Source organism: Cyprinus carpio, chromosome A17 (assembly GCF_018340385.1).
Source record: "Cyprinus carpio isolate SPL01 chromosome A17, ASM1834038v1, whole genome shotgun sequence".
Lineage (NCBI taxonomy): Eukaryota > Metazoa > Chordata > Actinopteri > Cypriniformes > Cyprinidae > Cyprinus > Cyprinus carpio.
In genome coordinates this window covers 3,478,524-3,496,891 of record NC_056588.1, presented here as the reverse complement: position 1 = coordinate 3,496,891, position 18,368 = coordinate 3,478,524, and the positions used below count along the sequence as shown (strand labels likewise).

At 37.8% G+C, this 18,368-nt stretch overlaps 1 protein-coding gene across 5 annotated transcripts in view; it reads left to right on the top strand.

Moving 5' to 3' along the window:
• Positions 1-18,368, top strand: part of LOC109053093 (C-terminal-binding protein 2) — a 42,825-nt gene that overhangs the window by 9,924 nt on the left and 14,533 nt on the right. Inside the window, exon 2 of one of the 5 annotated variants that reach the window (XM_042773569.1) lies at positions 2,389-2,541. In XM_042773569.1, the coding sequence (XP_042629503.1) occupies positions 2,484-2,541 (58 nt within the window). In that variant the 5' untranslated portion in view covers positions 2,389-2,483. Of the gene's footprint in view, positions 1-2,388; positions 2,542-6,261; positions 11,521-18,368 lie in introns of those variants that run through there. The other 4 variants (XM_042773566.1, XM_042773572.1, XM_042773568.1 and 1 more) reach the window with 4 other exon arrangements.

Below are 18,368 nucleotides of genomic sequence, written 5' to 3'. Positions count from 1 at the left end.
TCTACTTTTTTTGATCCTACCGGTTTGGAACTTGAGGGTGATCAAATGATGACAGGAATTTCATTTTTGGGTGAACTATCCCTTTAAATATGAAAGTAAAAAAGTATAGTAACCGCTGCATTTCCCCTCCAGATGCCTCATGAGAACAGAAATAGTTTTAGTCTTCTTTTGCCATCAGCAGTCATTATTTTGACAGTGTTTTAGGTGGAGTTAGTTCATCGTCAGAGTCTCTGTTCCCTAGATCTGTATTGTTTCTTGTGACAGAGTGGTGTGTTAAGCTGTTGGACTCTAATAAGCTGCCAAAGCGAGGAGATGCTAAAGAGCTGGAGAGAGGAGGTCTCGCTTTCACCTCCTGCTGTGACTCAAACACCAGTGTGTGCATATTCATGCTCGGGCTATTGTTGCTGCCTTACGGGTCAGATCTTACCCAGCATTCAGCTGGAAAAAACGGAGTCTTTGCTGACCCTGTGACCCACAGTGCTTTGGAGAACAGAGTGTGTGTGTGTACAGGTTTTTCTATCCCGCTGGGGACTTAAACCTGAATACACACTGACTCATGGGGACTCGTGTCACCTTGGGGACCTAAGTTGAGGTCCCCATGGGGAAACAAGCTTGCAAATCATACAGAAAGTTTTCTGTGAGGGTTGTATAGGTTGTATTATAATATACAGTTTGTACAGTAGAAAAAACATTACACCTATGGAGAGTCTCCACAAGGACAGTAAACCAAACGCGTGTGTGTGAGAATGTATTGAGGTTTTTGTTTGTGCAGAAAAATCACTGACAACCGAGGTCAAGGTAATGCAAAGACTGCCACAGAAATTGCTTGTACATTTAATGTGGTCATTGAAAGAGAGATCGGGAAAAGATGGAATGGGAGGAAGTGCTCAAAAGGATGAGGACTGAGAAATGCAGGATGCCTTTTTTTAATTGAAAATGATCTGTTATGAAAGACTCTTTATAAAAAGATCCATCATGCATTTCTCTCATGGTCCTTTCCTGTCTGGAGGGTTGAAATTTATCCTTCAGGAGGATGGTTGAAATTGAGTCATGTTTTTGTAGGATGGCGGAGTGTGTGTGTGTGTGTGGCGTGTGCTCCGATCAGTTTCAGGTTGAGTGAGAGGGTGCTCTTTCTCAGCTCAGAACCTGCTGCCGCTCTGATTGAGGGAGACTGACAGCTCTGTGCAGACATTTTCTGATTTAAAAACACCTTCTTTTTTTTAAACCTCAGAAGGCCAGCAAAACATAATACAATCTTACCAGTTTGAAGTTACAGACTCCAGACACCGAAAGTCTAGTCAGAATGAAATACAGCATGAAAATTGACCTTTTTTTGTGTATGATTCATCTAAAGAAAATGAATTTCTCTTGTTAACTTTTCTGCTGATGTATCCAAGGTCATATAATCAATATGTTTACTCCAGTATTTTTTTTTTTGTGTTTTTTACACTTGCAAATCTTTGGCATTCATTGTGGTTGCTTGCCAAGGCATTCTGTGACAGTTGCTAAAGCATCATGGGTGATTGCTTATTAAAAACTCACAAGTCAAAAGTCATCATTCATGTCTTAAATATAATACCTATCAAAAGTGTTTTATTTGTTTTTAAAGAAATGTGTACTTTTTTATTTAGCTGTGATGCATTAAATTGATCAACAGTGACAGTAAAGCGATTTATAATGTTATAAAAGATTTCCATTTCAAATAAATTCTGTTCTTTTCTGAACTTTCAACACATTAAAGAATCCTGAAAGAAACTGTATGACAGTTTCCACAAAAATATTAAGCAGCACAATCATAAATAATACAAGTTTCTTTATGAAAATTTTCTTGATCAGTAAATTATTAGAATGATTTCTGAAGGATGATGTGACACTGAAGTCTGGAGTAATGATGCTGAAAATTCAGCTTTTCCATCACAGGAATAAATTGTATTTAGAAAATATATTCAAATAGAAAACAGTTATTTTAAATTGTAATAATATTTCACAATATTATTATTTTTACAGTATTTTGATTAAATAAATGCATCTTTGGTGAGCATAAGAGAAAATGTCTTGCCAACCCCAGACTTTTAATAGAAGTCTACATAAAGTCTCTGTCCATAAATATGCTTTTGCGAATTCCATTAATATCATAGTCTAACATGTTGAATTTTGTGAATATTAACATGTAAGTTACATTTATTACTAATGCAGTTTTATGTTGTCTTTAAAGCTAATAAAGACTGTCATATGAAAATACTGATTTATCCTCCTGTTGTTTCTCCAGCCAAATGAATGCTTGAAACTAATTCTTATTTGAATAGTATCTTGGCTCCCTCTAGTGGCTGAAAATGTCATTTTGTCAGTTGTCCTCTGGTTTCATCTGGATTGTGTGTTTCTGTGCAGGTGTAAGGTGGCGTTATGCCCACTGGAGGATTCTGGGGGCTGTAGTTTCCTGTTGCTAAGCTCAGTGAACAGCAGACGAGGAGAACAGAGCTGCCATGGCTTTGATTGACAAGCACAAGGTCAAACGGCAAAGACTTGACAGAATCTGCGAGGGTAAGAAATCTCACAATGCCCCTTAAGTACCATGGTGCAATGATGGTGTCAGATGGTAATACATAATCATCCATATAAATGCTGTTTTAAACTATATACTTCAAGAAAGAGTTTTTAAATATGCACTACAGTCGTAAGTCTCTTCTGCTCAGACCGCATTTATTTGATCAAAAATACAGCAAAAATAGTGATATTGTGAAATATTTCTACAATTTAAAAGAACTGTTTTCTATTTTAATACATTTTAAAAATGTAATTTATCTCTGTGATGCAATGCTGAATTTTCAGCATCATTACTCCAGTCTTCAGTGTCACATGATCCTTCAGAAATCATTCTAATATGCTGATTTGCTGCTTAAGAAACATGAATAGAAAGTTCAAAAGAACAGTGTGTATTTAAAATATATTTTTTTATTATACATTTTTGTCTTTACTGTGTTTTTTGATCAGCATCCTTGCTGAATTAAAGTAATAATTTCTTTTTAAAAATCCTCAAAATAACCCTGAACTTTTTGAACGGCGCTGTATTTATACCATGGTTTTTACATGCTACTCCAAGAAAGCTGGGTGAAATGACTATGTTTATGGTATAAATTATGGTAATACTGTAGTGTTTTTGTACTTTTTAATAGTGTGTGTTTTTAAGTGCTACACAACTTGAAGGACTTTAATTGTTTGTCAAATCTGGAATATATATGCGTTTGCATGTGGGCATGTGTGATAAATGATGTCATCTCGGGTTTCCTGAGAAAGTTTTTCCAGCTTCCCAAAATGTTCTTTTTGGTCCCATTTGAGAGTCATCAGAGGCAGATTAAAAAACCAAAGGAGTAACTAGTGAAACTAATGCACATTTACTCGGAAACACATGCTAAGTTGACATCAGTCATGATGATGCAATGTTCCTCTAATGGAGCAGGATCTTAAATTACTGTTTAAACCCCATATGACATATACATCGATGCACACATACATGCAATCAGTCTGTAATCCCCGGACGCTGGGAAAGTTTTCCATCCATTCCACGGAAAAACCACGGTTTGGCATCTCTCTGCTGTCTGATATTATAAGCGTATAAAACTTTGCATTTGGCTCCTGGACCCCCTCGCTGGGACTCCTGAATGCGGTTGATCTGGCAGCCTTGCGTTTTCTTCCTCACACATCAATTAGGCCCACAGTTAGGAAACCGAGGAGGGGAAATGTGCCTCTGGGGATGTTGTAAACTACACTGTGTACAAAGAGGAAGTTGCCAGGGAGTCATGACGGGGTGTAGTTTTCAGATGTGAGATGGGCTCTACTGACCACTGAAATGTTGCTTTACAGCTTTATATGTTCATTTGTTTTATGCTATGGTCATTTTTACTAGGTCTCTGTGTATAGTATAGTAAGTCTGATGTCTTAAAGTCACCTTGACATGCATGATTTTGCTCTTATTGTTGCTGATCCATCTTTGCAGATTATTCCAAAGCAAAAGTTAGTCTTAACCAATAGTCAAATAGCTGTTTAGACAGTGTTTTAATAAACTTGTAATCAGTCTGTCTCCATTCTGGTATGGACTGGCCCTTTTTGACAATTGATTTGACTCCTCCCACATTTTTGTACTTGGAAATACATCAGATTGTGGAAGTAAAATGAGTTTGCAAATAGCTGTGCTTTTTAAAAAGTGTTGTTTTGTTGTGTATTGCATTGACTTTTTTCAAAGAAGCTGAGGGACGAGTTTCATTTTTTTTTTCTGCGGTAATCAACTTTAAGCTTTTGACTGAATTTGAATTGAACTCACAACATTTCTTTAATGCTATTTGAGTTACCCTTGTTGCATTCAAAGACAAATTTCATGCATGCTTGCATTAGCAAAATAACGCTATTTATTTATTTATTTTCCTGATAAAAATGTTTGTATAAATGTATAAATATTATTAATATTTTTTGATTATATTATTATTATTTTTTATTATATTAAATAAAATAAGGTTTATTACTATTGTAATATTTTCATTAAGAATATTATTGTTTTTCTTATACTCGTTTTTTATATTACAGTGAAATATTGCAATAGTAATGATTCTTAATTTATCTATAAAACTATAAAATAACAATACTGATATTTATTAGTCTTTATTTCTTCATTTTCACGTTTAACTATCAAGCTTTTATTTAGAATGCAGTGCTGCACTTAAAAACACACAAATTTACCCCCAGCTTCTTGCTTGTAGAGACTAGAAGCGTCTCAAAAGAGGTGTTTAAACGACAATGTTCAAAAAATCCCAGTTATCAGGTTTTTTTTTTTTGTGAGTTTGTAATTTGTTGGAATATCAGTAAGTTCCTCTAGGAAGCGTTTCATTGAGGGAATTTAGCTATTGTGCTGTGGTGTCCCCTGTCACTGAAGTTAAGTAGTGCAAGTGTGTGACATATTAACCGCTAGGTGAAGTTTCAAAGAGATAGTTCACGTCTGAAAGATCAGGTGTCAGAAACTTGAGTCGTAGTCATATTCCCTAAAGCCTGCAGTCATCACATCTGCAGCCGCTGGCTCGTTAAACGCCTGACTTGTTTTCCCAGAGTTGGAAAAGCCAAGTTCTTCAGTATACCTCCTAAAATGAAGAAATGTCAAGTCTCCCTCTTTCATTGTTTTTTTTTTAAAAGAGCCTTATTACAGCACCATGGTGGGACTCCAGGGAATTCTGCTGCAGAGGAGAAATCAGCAAAAAAGAAGAAATAGAGAAGAGAAATGAGAAAGTGAAGTTGTGAATGTGTTACAGTGAGATATCTGAATATAGAGCTGTCAGCTGCATTGCTGTGCAGAGGCTGCATAAGAAAAACTTATTAAAATGTGTATAATCTGAGAGCTCTTCCACTAGCTGTTCAATAGGAGAACTTGAGTGGTTATAAATTGGGCTGCACTGTTTTTTCTGAATGAAATGTAGCTCTGTATGTGTGCATGAACCAAGGTTGCTGTGCTTCTGAGAAGAAAAGAGACAAGGCTCATAACAATATGTTGATTGTATTTGCATAATGGAAGATCAGGGTATTCAGATTATTATAGTATGTGACAAGTTAATATTTAATACCCTTGCTGGAATAACAGGGCGAGCTGGTTTTCTGGAACATAGTAGCTGGTGTGTTTCTATACAGCGAGGTCTACCAGACCCAAGATGCACTACCAGGTCAAACTTAGACCAACTAGCTGGTTGTCCAGCTTTTCAACCATCCAGACCAGTTTAGACCAGCTAAAGGCCATTTAAGACCAGTGATGTGAACTAAAACTATTAAAAAGAAAATCTATTGGTAAAGCCAAAATATAATAAAATGTTAATATGGAGGGAAAATTGTAAAGTTTATTTATTATTATTATTATTATTATTAATTTATTTAAAAATAAAAAATAAACTTTTTTTCAACAAAAAGTAGAAATGTTGCCTTGGCAGTTATGTTAATTTTTATGTTAAAGTGCTAAAATGACTAAAAATAAAACTAAAATAAAAAATAAATGCAAATGACAAAGCACATAAAATTACTAACTTAAATTAAATGAAAATCGTATTAAATAATACTATAATAGTTTTAAATAATAAAATGATGTTTTAGACTAGATTGAAATCATGCCATACCATAATAGAGTTTAAATCATTTTGTCCACAGAGTATTTCTTTTAATTCAGTGCGAGTTGTTCTTATAACAAAATTAGAACATTTTGATTAATTGTCAGTTTATGAGCAATTTAAATATATAAGCACACAGTATATATAGCATTAGGAACTCCCAGCTGAACCAGAAGGAGAGTAAATTAGTTAAAATAATGTTTCATTTCGCCCCATTCTGCTTTTAATCACTTCATATCCTTTTTTTATGAATTTGCTTCCCTCAAAGAGCTCTCGTATTAGTAGTCATGTATAAAATTGCTTACACATGCATTCCCAGATAGGCAGAGAAGCTTGTTGAAGCCAAACATCCCACAGGGTTTTTGTATTAGATCGCAGTCTCTCGGGCACAAAGGATTTATGAAAATTCTCTCTCTTTTCCTTTGTTCCAGTCTCTCAGTCTTTCTCTCTTTTGTTCCTTAAAGTTCTGCAGAAGGATAACTAAATACACTGTTGCCATGAAACTGTTCTTGATTTTTCCATTGTGTTGCAACTGAACTGATCCATGTTGGTTTTCTTTTTGGTAATTGTGTAGCAGTTATTAAAGAACCCAATTTTATCCTCACTGTGTCTGTAAGTGAAAGTCACAAAGAGAAAGAAAAGACCCTTCCAGAGAGATTTGATTTTATTTGGCTGTATTATTAAATACTCTCTCTTTCTCTGTGCCAAAACCTAGTGAACTAGTAAGGCATCAACGCCACGCCCCAAAAGGTAGGCAGCATAATTATAAGGGAGCTTGACATGTAGCAAACACAGAGAATTCAGTTCCAGAATGCAATATGACGATGAGGCGAGGGAACTGTTGATTATGAAAATAGTTTTCATGTGTTGCTGAAAAGTGTTAAAAAAAATAGTGCATTCTAAAAAAATGTGTTATGTGTTTGTGTGTTTCATTAACTCAGCAACAACCTGGAAGTAGTTAATATGGATTTTTGTGACGTGCCTGTGTACAGAGTACAGTTAGGTTACTTATGACAAGTAAACTATATTGGGGCTCGTTTGTAATCTGAAAATGCTAACATATACAGGTGTTGTTGATTCTGAACAACAGGCTTAAAGCTAAAATGAAATTCCTGGCATTGCTGTATTACTGGCATCAAACATTGTTTTATAAAAGTGAAAGGATCAAAACAAGGCGAAATGCTTGAAAATCACTTTAAAACTGTGCAAAGCTTTAGATTGTATCAGAATGCAGAATGTATCACAATGACTGTGGATAGACAAAGAATATGCCCTATTAATTTTATCCTCACAAGTCTCTTTCTCTCCCTTCCTCTCCATCTCTCTCTCTCTCTGGTGTTTGTGGGGATCAGAAAGGATTTGGGGGGAGTGTTTCAGTGGCAGGTGGACAAAATCTGTTCGCAACAAAACGCTTTTCCTAAACCGAAAACTCAAGATTCAGCTGTTAACATTCATATTGTTGGAATGTTTTTCATGAAAAACATTTGCAAGCCTTTAGATATTGTAGTATTATTTGATGTTCCAGATTTTGACTTTCACCCCCTGTGGGTTTTATAATGCTTATCTTAATAACATAGCTGTGCTTTCTCAGTGGGGAATATCAAAACATGGGGTGATGGTTTCTTTGTTTATGTAAAATGAATGTCTAAAAACAGTCATTGTTATGTTAAAGGGATAGTTCTGTCATAATTTACTCACCCTAATGTCGTTCCAAGTCTGTATGCTTTTATTTCTTTTGGAGAACACAAAAGCAACACTTAATCCCATTGACTTTCATTGTATGTAAATATCTTCTGTTGTGTTTCATGAAAGAAAGTCAAACAGGTTTGGAACGACATAAGAGTGAGTAAATCACGACAGAATTTTCATTTTTGGATGGGCTCTTCTTTTAAGAGGTAGCTAAGAATTTTTATGTGATTATTTTGTTTGTGAGAAATTTCAGCATCCTTATGTAATTTTCACTAAGAATGGTATTACAGTTTGCTTCAGGTCTGATAGATTTTGTTATGAAGCTAATTGTTTTTCATTCATTCATTCACTTTATTTTTTAAAGCACTTTAAAACTGCACCTGCAGACCTGAGTGCTGAACAAACAACAGAAAAATACACACACACAAAAAAACAACACGCAAACTAGTAATGCATTGAATACTAACCCAACCTCTTAAAAGCTAAAGCATTGTGATCCATAAGCTTACAGAAGCTTTGTGACCTCATTGTTGGTGTGATGTGTAGGGTGTTTGGAGGCAGTAGTTCATATAGCTGCGCTGGTGTTGGCTTGGGTCATAATGCAATAGATGAGTGGTGATGCTGGATCTCTGCATTTGCATAGCTCTGCAGGCATCGCTGGCCCATCATAGGATTACTGTTCAATCAGGATTTGACGTTTCCTGACAGTGCTACACAATTCTGCCCTGCTGCATTAGGTCTGTATTAGTTTCACTGGCCTGCCCCACTGGCCCATCTCTTGGAGTCCAGCAAAGACTGCCTGCTTAATGCCAGCTGGCCAGGCTTTTGAAAGAAGCACAGACCACCTCAGTCATTGGCATCAGGTAAGCGTGTCCATGGCAGCATGTGTTCCTGTCCAAAGGGATTTCATTGTATTCATTATCATCAGGGACACATTTCGTGCGCATTTGCATGTGACGTCACAAGGGTGAAGAGTGGATTTAAGCTGGCTTTATTTGGTCTGTAATCCCTCATAGCAATCTGAACGAGTAAAATGTTCGGAGTTGGAGCGGATCGGCTTCGCTGGATTATCACAAGCCCCTGCCTCCCCCCACAACAACCCTCCCCTTGTTAAAATTTTCCTTCCTGTCTCTCCGTTTTCTCTCTTTGCTTTCCTTCTGTCTGTTCATGCTTGTCACATTGCATTGCCAGAATGGAGTAGTCAGGCAGGCTTCAACTACCAATGTTATTTGTGAGAGCACTTGGTGTCCTCTTTCCTGCTTCCATCACCACCAGCAGTATTCCCCAGATTAATTATTCACCGATCACCAAGCAAGAGGAGCCATTTGATAGCCAGACCTTGCTACTGTGATAGAGACCGGAGAAAGAAATTACAACTGGACCTCAGGTGAAAAGCGATACTTCTGTTTAAATTTTTTTTAATTTCACCCTCCTTCCTCGCACCACTTGACACCCTGCAACTAGAATCTTAAAGGAAAGCCTTTCTCATTTTTCTTCCCTGTGAGTAAGGTATATCTCTTCCTCATGTTGATCTCCAGTAAGCAGTTGCCGATCGGCCGTTCCCAGAGCTGGGACACGCTGGGTGTGAATGAGGGTCATTGGGAGCGCAGTGACGGTGTTTACGAGCAGCAGGCCCGGATGGCTGGTCGACGCAACTCGCTGAGGTATGGAGCGGATGCAGGAGGGGGATGGTATGAACCACCACCTGGAGTGCGTCACCCTGACCTGGATTTGAAACGGGAGCAAGACTCCTACCAGGAATCTCTTTACAATCAGGGATATTTGGATCCTCCGGACCCTCGTAACGTAAGAAAGAACTCTGTTCCTGAATTGAACAGCCATTACGATCGGCCACCCATGGCTCCCCGTGGTTCCCTGGCACACCACAATTACTATCAGCAAGACTCAGGCATGCCACCACGGCCAACAGAGGGTTTTTATCATGGAGAGCAACCCCATTCTCTTAATAGGTCATCTTCACATTATGGAATGATGGCTGGTCCTCGGCAACTGTGGGAACAGAGCTCAGGAGGTCGGCCTTGTTCTGCTGCCGCAACACCTGGCATACCTCCTCCCCCACCTCCAACTGCTCATGACATGGGTCGTATTTACAGAGAAGCGTCTCTGCCTGGACCCCCACCTGCTACTCCTAGCACCAAAATGATGCAGGATGGACAGCGCATTCCAAGCCGAGCACCATCTCCTGCTCATTATATAATGGAGCCAAATTCTCCACGTTATGGTGCTGAGCCACCTGCCTCTTTCACTAGCCATTCAGTCTACAGTGATGTTAACAGAAGGTCAATTGATCCTCATCAGCCAGCTGCCACCTGCCTGGTGGTTGAACCAGTTGCTCAAGGAATGGATGGAACTGCCCGAGGTATGGTCATGCATCAGGAAAACCCCTCACCATACACCATACAGCAGCAACAGCAAGCCCAACAACAGGCACAGCAACAAATGCAACAACAAATACAGCAACAGCAAATGCGCAACCAGTGGCACCCCCATCAGCCAGTGCAGCAAGTTCAGCAGGTACCACAGGTTCATCTAGTGCAGCAAGTTCCACATATGCAACCCGTGGCACCCCCAAATCCTGTCTATACTCCAGCTCCCCCTACAGCCCCTGCCCCAGTAAACACTCCAAGTGTGGCTACTGTTCCTGCTCTGTTACCTCAAGTTCCTACTCAGCCTTTTACTGCTGCTGCTCCTCCTACTGTTCCTCAGACCCCAGTGGCTCCTGTAGATCCTAAAAAAAATGCAGATCCTGAGTTTCTGGCATTGCTGCAAAAAGAGGGCGTCTCGGAAAGCACCATCACTTCTCTGCTGCAGCAGGGCTTTGACTCCACTAAAATGTTGGCTGTTATGGAGGAAAATGATGTGCGTTCAGTGGCCCCAAACTTGGGACAAGCTCGGGTTCTATCTCGTGTTGTGCTTGGTTGCAAGCGACCACCTGAAATCCTTCCTGCTACCCCCTTGCATCCCAGTGCTCCGGTCCGTGGCAGATCCAACAGCTTTAGCCATCGCAGTGACATTTACGTGCACCAGCCGCCACCGTTGACTCCGGGCTTGGAGTCCCAGTATATGCAGCCTCCCTCTACCCAAATGCAGACTATATCTCCAAGGATGGGTGAAGGTTATAGTCGCAGACCCAGCAGTGCTCCCTCCCAGCAGTTTTTTGAGACCAGCGGGTATCCTGGAGCCAGGTCTGCAGGAGCATACGGTGGTGCTATGGTTCCAGTGCAGCCTCGCCCATTGTCAGGCTACAATCCACATGCTGGTCTGCCCATGTCACCTATGACTGCGATGTCCCAACAGGTAGCCATTCCATCACATCTACCAGGAATACCACCACAAATCCATGCAATGCCACAACCATTTCCAGCACTGCCTGCAGTTCCCCAACCAATGACTGTGTCTGCTTTGCCACCCCAGCAGGCTCCAAAGGCATACACCACCAACTATACTGTACCAATGGAGTTGATGAAGAGGGATCGGAGTTTGGCCACAATGTCGCCCATGCCTAGTCCCCATGTAAGCCCACAAGTAATGCGCAAGGCTGGAGCATCCTCAGACAGAGTCCTAGTACCGATTGGTGGTGCTGTCCCAGGCCAAAATGCGAGTCTGGCTAATCAGAAGCTCAGTCGGCGTACTGGACCTCCAGTCATTGTGTCCACTATGGCATCGCCAGACACAAGTAAATCAAAGCCCTCTTCCATTACCTTCATGTTCTCCTATCTTCCTCGCCTTCACCCCCTCCAATGCTCCAGCTCCTAACTGTCTGTGTCGGAGTGAGAGTGTCTGAATCATATGGTTGTAGGTTAATTGATTCAGTTATATTCCGTTTTTTTCCCTTTGAACTTCACTTTTCAGAAATGCTACACAGAGAATCCTTCTTTGAGGAATAAACAATGGTGTTTGTTTTGTTGTTGAAATACTAATGAATTGAGTTAGTAATGATGTTTCTAGGTGTATTCATCTAGTACTTCAAAGATTTTTTTATTTTTTTTTGCATAAAGGCTTAGAAAATATTAATAAATTTAGTGTGTCATTCTTCATTTTTTTATACCTTGTCATTGCAAAATTACAAACCACAGAATATTGAACTTCTGTAGTCTAGCACAAGCTCAATTAAAAGTATGGTGAATTGTGCTAGAGTGTGCTAGCATGTTTTCATTATGTTGCCTTGTGGTTCAGTGGCCTGTTAGGTTATTAGTCAGTCACGTTTCTGCAGTATTAGTCATTATCAGCTTCAGGGTGTCAGTGATTGTGTTTTATTTTGACTTGGTATTCTGTATTACATTGCTTTTATCTATGTTCTGTAGTAGGCATATCTAAATGGATTTGGAGTGACATGTTTTTTATTTTTATTTTCATGGTTTGTCTTTGCTAGTTTAAACCTCTGTCACTATCTGCCCGTCGCAGCTGATCTGTTTGACTAAGATACTGTGAGTGAAGTGTAGCCTGTCAGTTAGCGGTAGAGCCCTTTGATACATGTTTGATGTGAACTGTCACTTCGAGGCATACACAGGCAGCATCAGAATGATGGACTGGACCAGCACAGGGAGAGAATGACAGTTTAGTTTTTTTTGCCAAGCACAAACTTCAATGGGAAATTTTGATTATGAGCAACAATTAAGCATGTAGTTTTTCTATTTACAGTTGACAGTGACATTTGAGAAAATCAATTTTCATTATTATAATGCAAAAAAGTTATTTCATTTGTGAATTGTGTGTGTATGTATGTATGTATATATATATATATATATATATATATATATATATATATACTATATATATATATATATATATATATATATTAATAGTATTTGTCAAGCTGCTTTTATGCTGATTTAAATAAAAACATACATTGTCATTTAATCAAACAGCAATTTAATAAGAATCAACTTTGTGTGGGAAATTTGCAAAACTAGCATGAAAATAATGTCAAATAATCTTGAAATCTCAAAATATAGATATTTTTCTTTTGCTTTTGGTGTAGATTGTAACTTTGCTATGTTTTTGTGGGATTCATTCAAATGTTGTTGCAGGACTGATGTTGATGCATGTTTTGCAGATCATGCTAAAGACTGTAAAGGGTTAAAGTGTCATTCTAGTGTCCTCTATTCTTGAATCCCACCTGGTGCAGCTGGTGTAAGAGACCGTTACAAGCCCACATTTGCTGTTTCAGAAAGATGGCCAATGACTGCACTAAGGGGGAGGGGAAGCAGCGCTGGGAGTTTTACTCTGAGCCGAAATAGAGATGCAGTGTCAGACCCCGGCAGGAAATTAAACAACACATCACCATAGTCAGGATAATCACATTGTGGTGATAGTAATCAGAGTGTATGGATATGATTGGAGAGCCTCTGGAGTGGGAGAGAAATGAGCGGTGATAAACATTATTAAAGGCTGACTGGTTCAGTGCCTGGTGAGCGAGCAGCTTCAGTAGGGTTGGACAATATGACCAAAATCATGGTATGAGTTATATTTCATGGTAACAGCATGTATCCCAAAATAGTTATTAGTGCTCGAAAAAGGTTTTATATGTTAGATAAGTGTGGAAAAAACTATTTTTGGATAATCTGGTGTATTAAATATTTTGGAACTTGATAGACTCCAATCACAAGATAAGATTATTCATAACTAATAAGTCTGACATCAGTGCAAAAACAGCTGTACATTATGAAACTCTAAAGTTAAAAATGAATTATTCAAAACATTTGCACCATGTAAATGATATATTATTGACACATTTCTGCTGTTATTCTCTCTGCCATCCAATGCAAGGATTGAAAAATCTGGTTGGCTAGTTTATGTATTGTATTGCAGTTTAAAGTTTTTGTCTAGATGGACTAGTCAGTTTTTGAAGTGCTGGTTGACCATCCTACCCATCCCTAGAAAAGAGGTCAGATAGTATTGTACTCTTTAATGGCAGACTCTAACCCGCGACTTCTTCACGCTTCCTCTCGTTTCATTTCTCTTTCAAAGGCTTCCATTTTCCCTTTTGTATCTTTTTTCCTCCCTTTGCTTCTGTTACACCTTCTCTGGCGTCTCGCTTGAGTTAATGGATTTAGCTGGCTTTCGTTCCATATAATGAAAGCATTTCTCCAGTGCCCCAGTCATCTCTGACTCCAGATGTTTCAGGTTGGATAGAGTCAGAGTACATTGCTCATGTCCTAAACATCTGTGAAAACCCCAGCGGGCAAGAATATGAGTGCTTCTCTTATGAACAACAAAGTCATTTGCATGTGGGAGATGGTTGTTTGTTTAGCCAGTAATTTCGTCTGCTAATGGACAGGCTGAAGACTGTGGGCTCGCAGGATATTCCTTAATTGTGTGTTGCTAGGTGACCTGTTTTTGGTAGCAACGACTGCTCTGATTTTTTTTAATTATAATTATTATTATTGTGCCAGCTCTTTTAGAAAGCATGCACATACACCATTATTCTTTTTTACGGTCTAATACATTTCAATGAACTGATCTGACAAGAGCCTGCTTCCTTGTTCCTTGACCATATATGGTCGTTCTAAATGCCCCCAAGTTTAATTGTGTCTATATATGGACATGCAGGGTCGACCCTGGCAGAAGACCTTCCTTTATAGTAAGAAGGGATTAGGTAGCCATGGCGATGGGTGTCATGGTCAAGCCATATGAGACTTATCCAGGTCAGGTGTGTCCATGTGTTATTTGTGTTTTATTGTATCCGAGGTATTATTTGATAATTTTGTTACTTTTGAAGTTCTTTATGAAACAGAGCTCTTAGAACAGAGCATTTAGAGTGATGATCATCCTGTAGTCTGGGATAAGTCGCTTCTGGTAATGGATCAGAGGAATTACACTGAAAGGACGCTTCATGGTACGCTTTACAGTACTCTGTGCAGGCTGTTCAGTTGAGCTTTTTCATTCTAGGCCACAGTGTTTCTAAATAGTCACAGGTGACCGTTAGTGCTGAAAAGCTACAGTTGAACTAGATTTGCATTTTCTGAAGGGAATACTAGTGCATAATAGATTCTGTATAATGAAATGCAATATCAGAGCCTTTTTGCTATTGGCTTGACAACCAGTCTTTTGTGAAATATAATTAGTTTTCTTTGGTGTAATATGTACCGTAAATAAATTAATAAAACAAAGATTATTGGAGTTTTTCCTCAAAATGTTTAATACTTGCTTTTTCAAAAATCAGATTTTTTGTTTTCAGTGGGGTTAATTAGATGCAAGGACAAGACCAGTTACAATTCAGTATGCAAATATTGTTGTGACGTCATCACTGTTGTTTACATTTCAGATGGCACATATCATGGTAATCCTATGGTATTATTAGGAGTAGCCTTGCTAAGTGGATATAGAAACGATTCAGTACCATGGTATTGATAAATAATGTGATATTTTGCTGTATGGATAATACCTTTTAATAATGGCAAATGAGGTGACAAGTGATGAAACTAAAATAACACTTTTTACTCAAAATTCAATAAAAATACTCCGTTCGATTCAATAATCTCTTTTTGGTAATCTCAAAGTGACCAAATATTGGTTTATGAATTGGCCTATCAATCATGGTACGATTCTATTCCTGTACCATAGTACTTTTTGCAAGCATTGATCCTTTTTTATTTAAATCTCTGTATTTATATTTGCTGAAAAACTATGAGGATTTACATGGGTTTTTGATATTTGCACTGAAAAAAAAAATATTGGCTTAAAACAACATTTTCACGCAAAAATTGCTAGTTAAACACCAAATAAAACTGAATTAAACATGAAATTTTGAATTGGAAAGAGTAAAATTGTAATTGATTGTAATATGAATTATTTTTTTTTTTTACAGCTTGGCATTGCATGCTAAAGTTTATATATATTACAGGTTTATTTAGTCTTTGCATGACTGTCCAAGTGTATAATGGTGGCTGTACAGCATACGAATGACTTGTACGTAGTTGGTGTAAATTGATTTGTAGAAATGTAATCAGTTTCTCAAGGAAATTTGGAAGAAAATCAACAGTAGTAGGAAAGAGTAGGAAAAGAGAGGAAACAGTGAATGAAAATGGGGGGCAAAAGGGACTAAAAACCAAAAGTCGTTTCAGTGCCGATTTGTCCAGCTCAGCATATTCATTTACTGTGAGTTTAAGAAATGAAAAGAGAAGACAGAGAGAGAGGGAATGAAAGAAAAGAGATTAGAGAGGTAAAATCCCACTAGCCATCTGTGCAGAACAGGCCCAGTGGGAAAGGGGGGGGGGTGTTGGGGTTAGCGCTCTCCATCACAACATAATCCTGCAGAAATGGATGAATGTGTGTACTGTAATCCCTGTCCGCAGTAGGACAACTCATCTGACCTGTCTCTGATGTATAGAACTGTCCCACATGGCATATTAGCATTAAAGAATGGAAATGGGTGTGATATTGGTTTGTTTGAAGGTATGAATAATCAATTTTCCCTGGTGCAGTGTGTAAACGAGAGCTGTAAACAACTCCCAGCGTCTGATATTTACAACTTTATAAAATGTTAAACAACTTGTAAATCACTTATGCTGTAGCATTTTTTATTTGTAAATTGATTTGAATAACAGCATCTGCTAAATGAATACATGCGAGTGTAAATGTATACCACGCTTTGCATGTATGTGCAGTTTATTGCATCAGTCTATGTACACCTCACGTTAAATCTAGCTTTTTTTCTGTGTGCATACTGAATGTTTGCACAGAGCCACAGAGACCAAACACTGAATGAATAAATGGGTGTCATGCCAGGGTTAAACTTTAAGGATAAGCTGATAGAGAGAGATTTTCCGGACAGTTAACAGAAAGGTCACTTGCTCTGTTGGGCCAGTGCTGTATTATCACAGCCTCATATGCATGTGGATGTTTTTGCATTGCATACTTCTTCATTTGGTTTTATGTTATGTATTTGACATTGTTGTTGCAAAATCTGCTAATATAAATGTCAAAAAGGTAGCATTGTTGTGATTTTCCAATAGTCTTGGAAGCATTGGTTATTGCCAATGACATTGCCTTCCATGTTTTGCTCCTTTAGCTTTATCATTTTTTTATTATTATTGCTGTTTAAAAACAGATCGTTTTAACTTGTTTTAAAATTGTCATTTATTTATTTGATATAAAATTATATTAAAATGTATAATAATATAATATGATATTACTTTATATTATATGAATAATATATGTATTATAATAAATCTAATATAAATCTGTTGTAAAGCATGAAAAAAAGGAAGAAAAAATTATTTAAAAATATATCATTTCTTGTGGTCTGTGAAAATATAGGGAGGGCAAAGAACAGGCCAACCAAATATATATAGTTGATCCCTTCCAAGGTTATTTTAGTATCTTTGAAATGCTATTATAGTTTCTAATAATATTTTAAATTTGTTTTAATTGTTGTTTTCAGTTTTCAGAATTTGTTGTTTTTCTATTTTTATTTTTTTTAGTTGTGTGTTTTTAATACAAAATTTTTAATTTGGTAGCTATTTTATTTATTTTATTTTATTTTATTTTCTCCAGTTAAAGTTATATTTTATTTCAAGTAACAAAAATGTTTTTATGGTTATAGTTTTAGTTAACTATAATAATCCTGACCTCTGCAGAAAATCAAAGAGTTTAGAAACAAAGAAATGTATGATGCAAAAGATGAGTGTCTTTGTAACGAATGAGAGAACATGTGGATGGTTGCAGAAGAGATTTTCTTTTGTGTGTGTGTGTGTGTGTGTATGTGTGTGTGTGTGTGTGTGTGTGTGTGTGTGTGTGTGTGTGTGTGTGTGAGTGACAATGTGAGATAGCAAACAAGTCCCGGTGAATTATTCATTGTGAGAAAATGAAAAGGTCACAGAGATTGAGTTTCATTCGTAGATGGAGAGGCAGATCTCTGTATGAACACAGACAGCGCAAGCAGACACAGATGTTGGACGGGCCTGAATTTATTTGTTTAGCACTTTAATTCAATGCAAACTATAGAAGAAAAAAAGACATGAAATAATTGTCTGATGCTTTGTATGCTGTGTGAATTTCTATCCCTGCAAGAACCTACTTTTATGTGTATCTGCTCAAAGAAACTTGTTCAAGTCATTGTGTATTATGACGTTTGCTTTGAAACCTATCTTCCTTATGTGATGTGACATATTGCCTTATGAAATGAAAAAAGGTAGACTGGTACTTTGGGAAATGATTGGATTGTGAAAAGTGGGCGTTGCCCATGAAAACAGAGTCAGGTGGTTGAAGGAGTTGAAAATAAGAGAAATTAGTGACAGTAGCATGCATCAATGAATCATTCTCGTGCACTGTGGTTTCCTCAGCTTTTTTTTTTTTAACTAAACCATGTGTGTTTGTTTGTGCATAAGTGTGTGTCTGTTTTTGTTGTAACTCTATCCCTAATGTTAAGCACTGTCACCTCATAAAGAGCCTCTGTCTTTAGTGTAACAAAACACAGCTGTGTGTGTGTGTGTGTGTGTGTGCATTGTAAACCTCTCGTTCCCTGGTCCAATCTCTCGATCTGGAAGGCCAGATGGCTCCTGTCATATAGAGAACTAACAG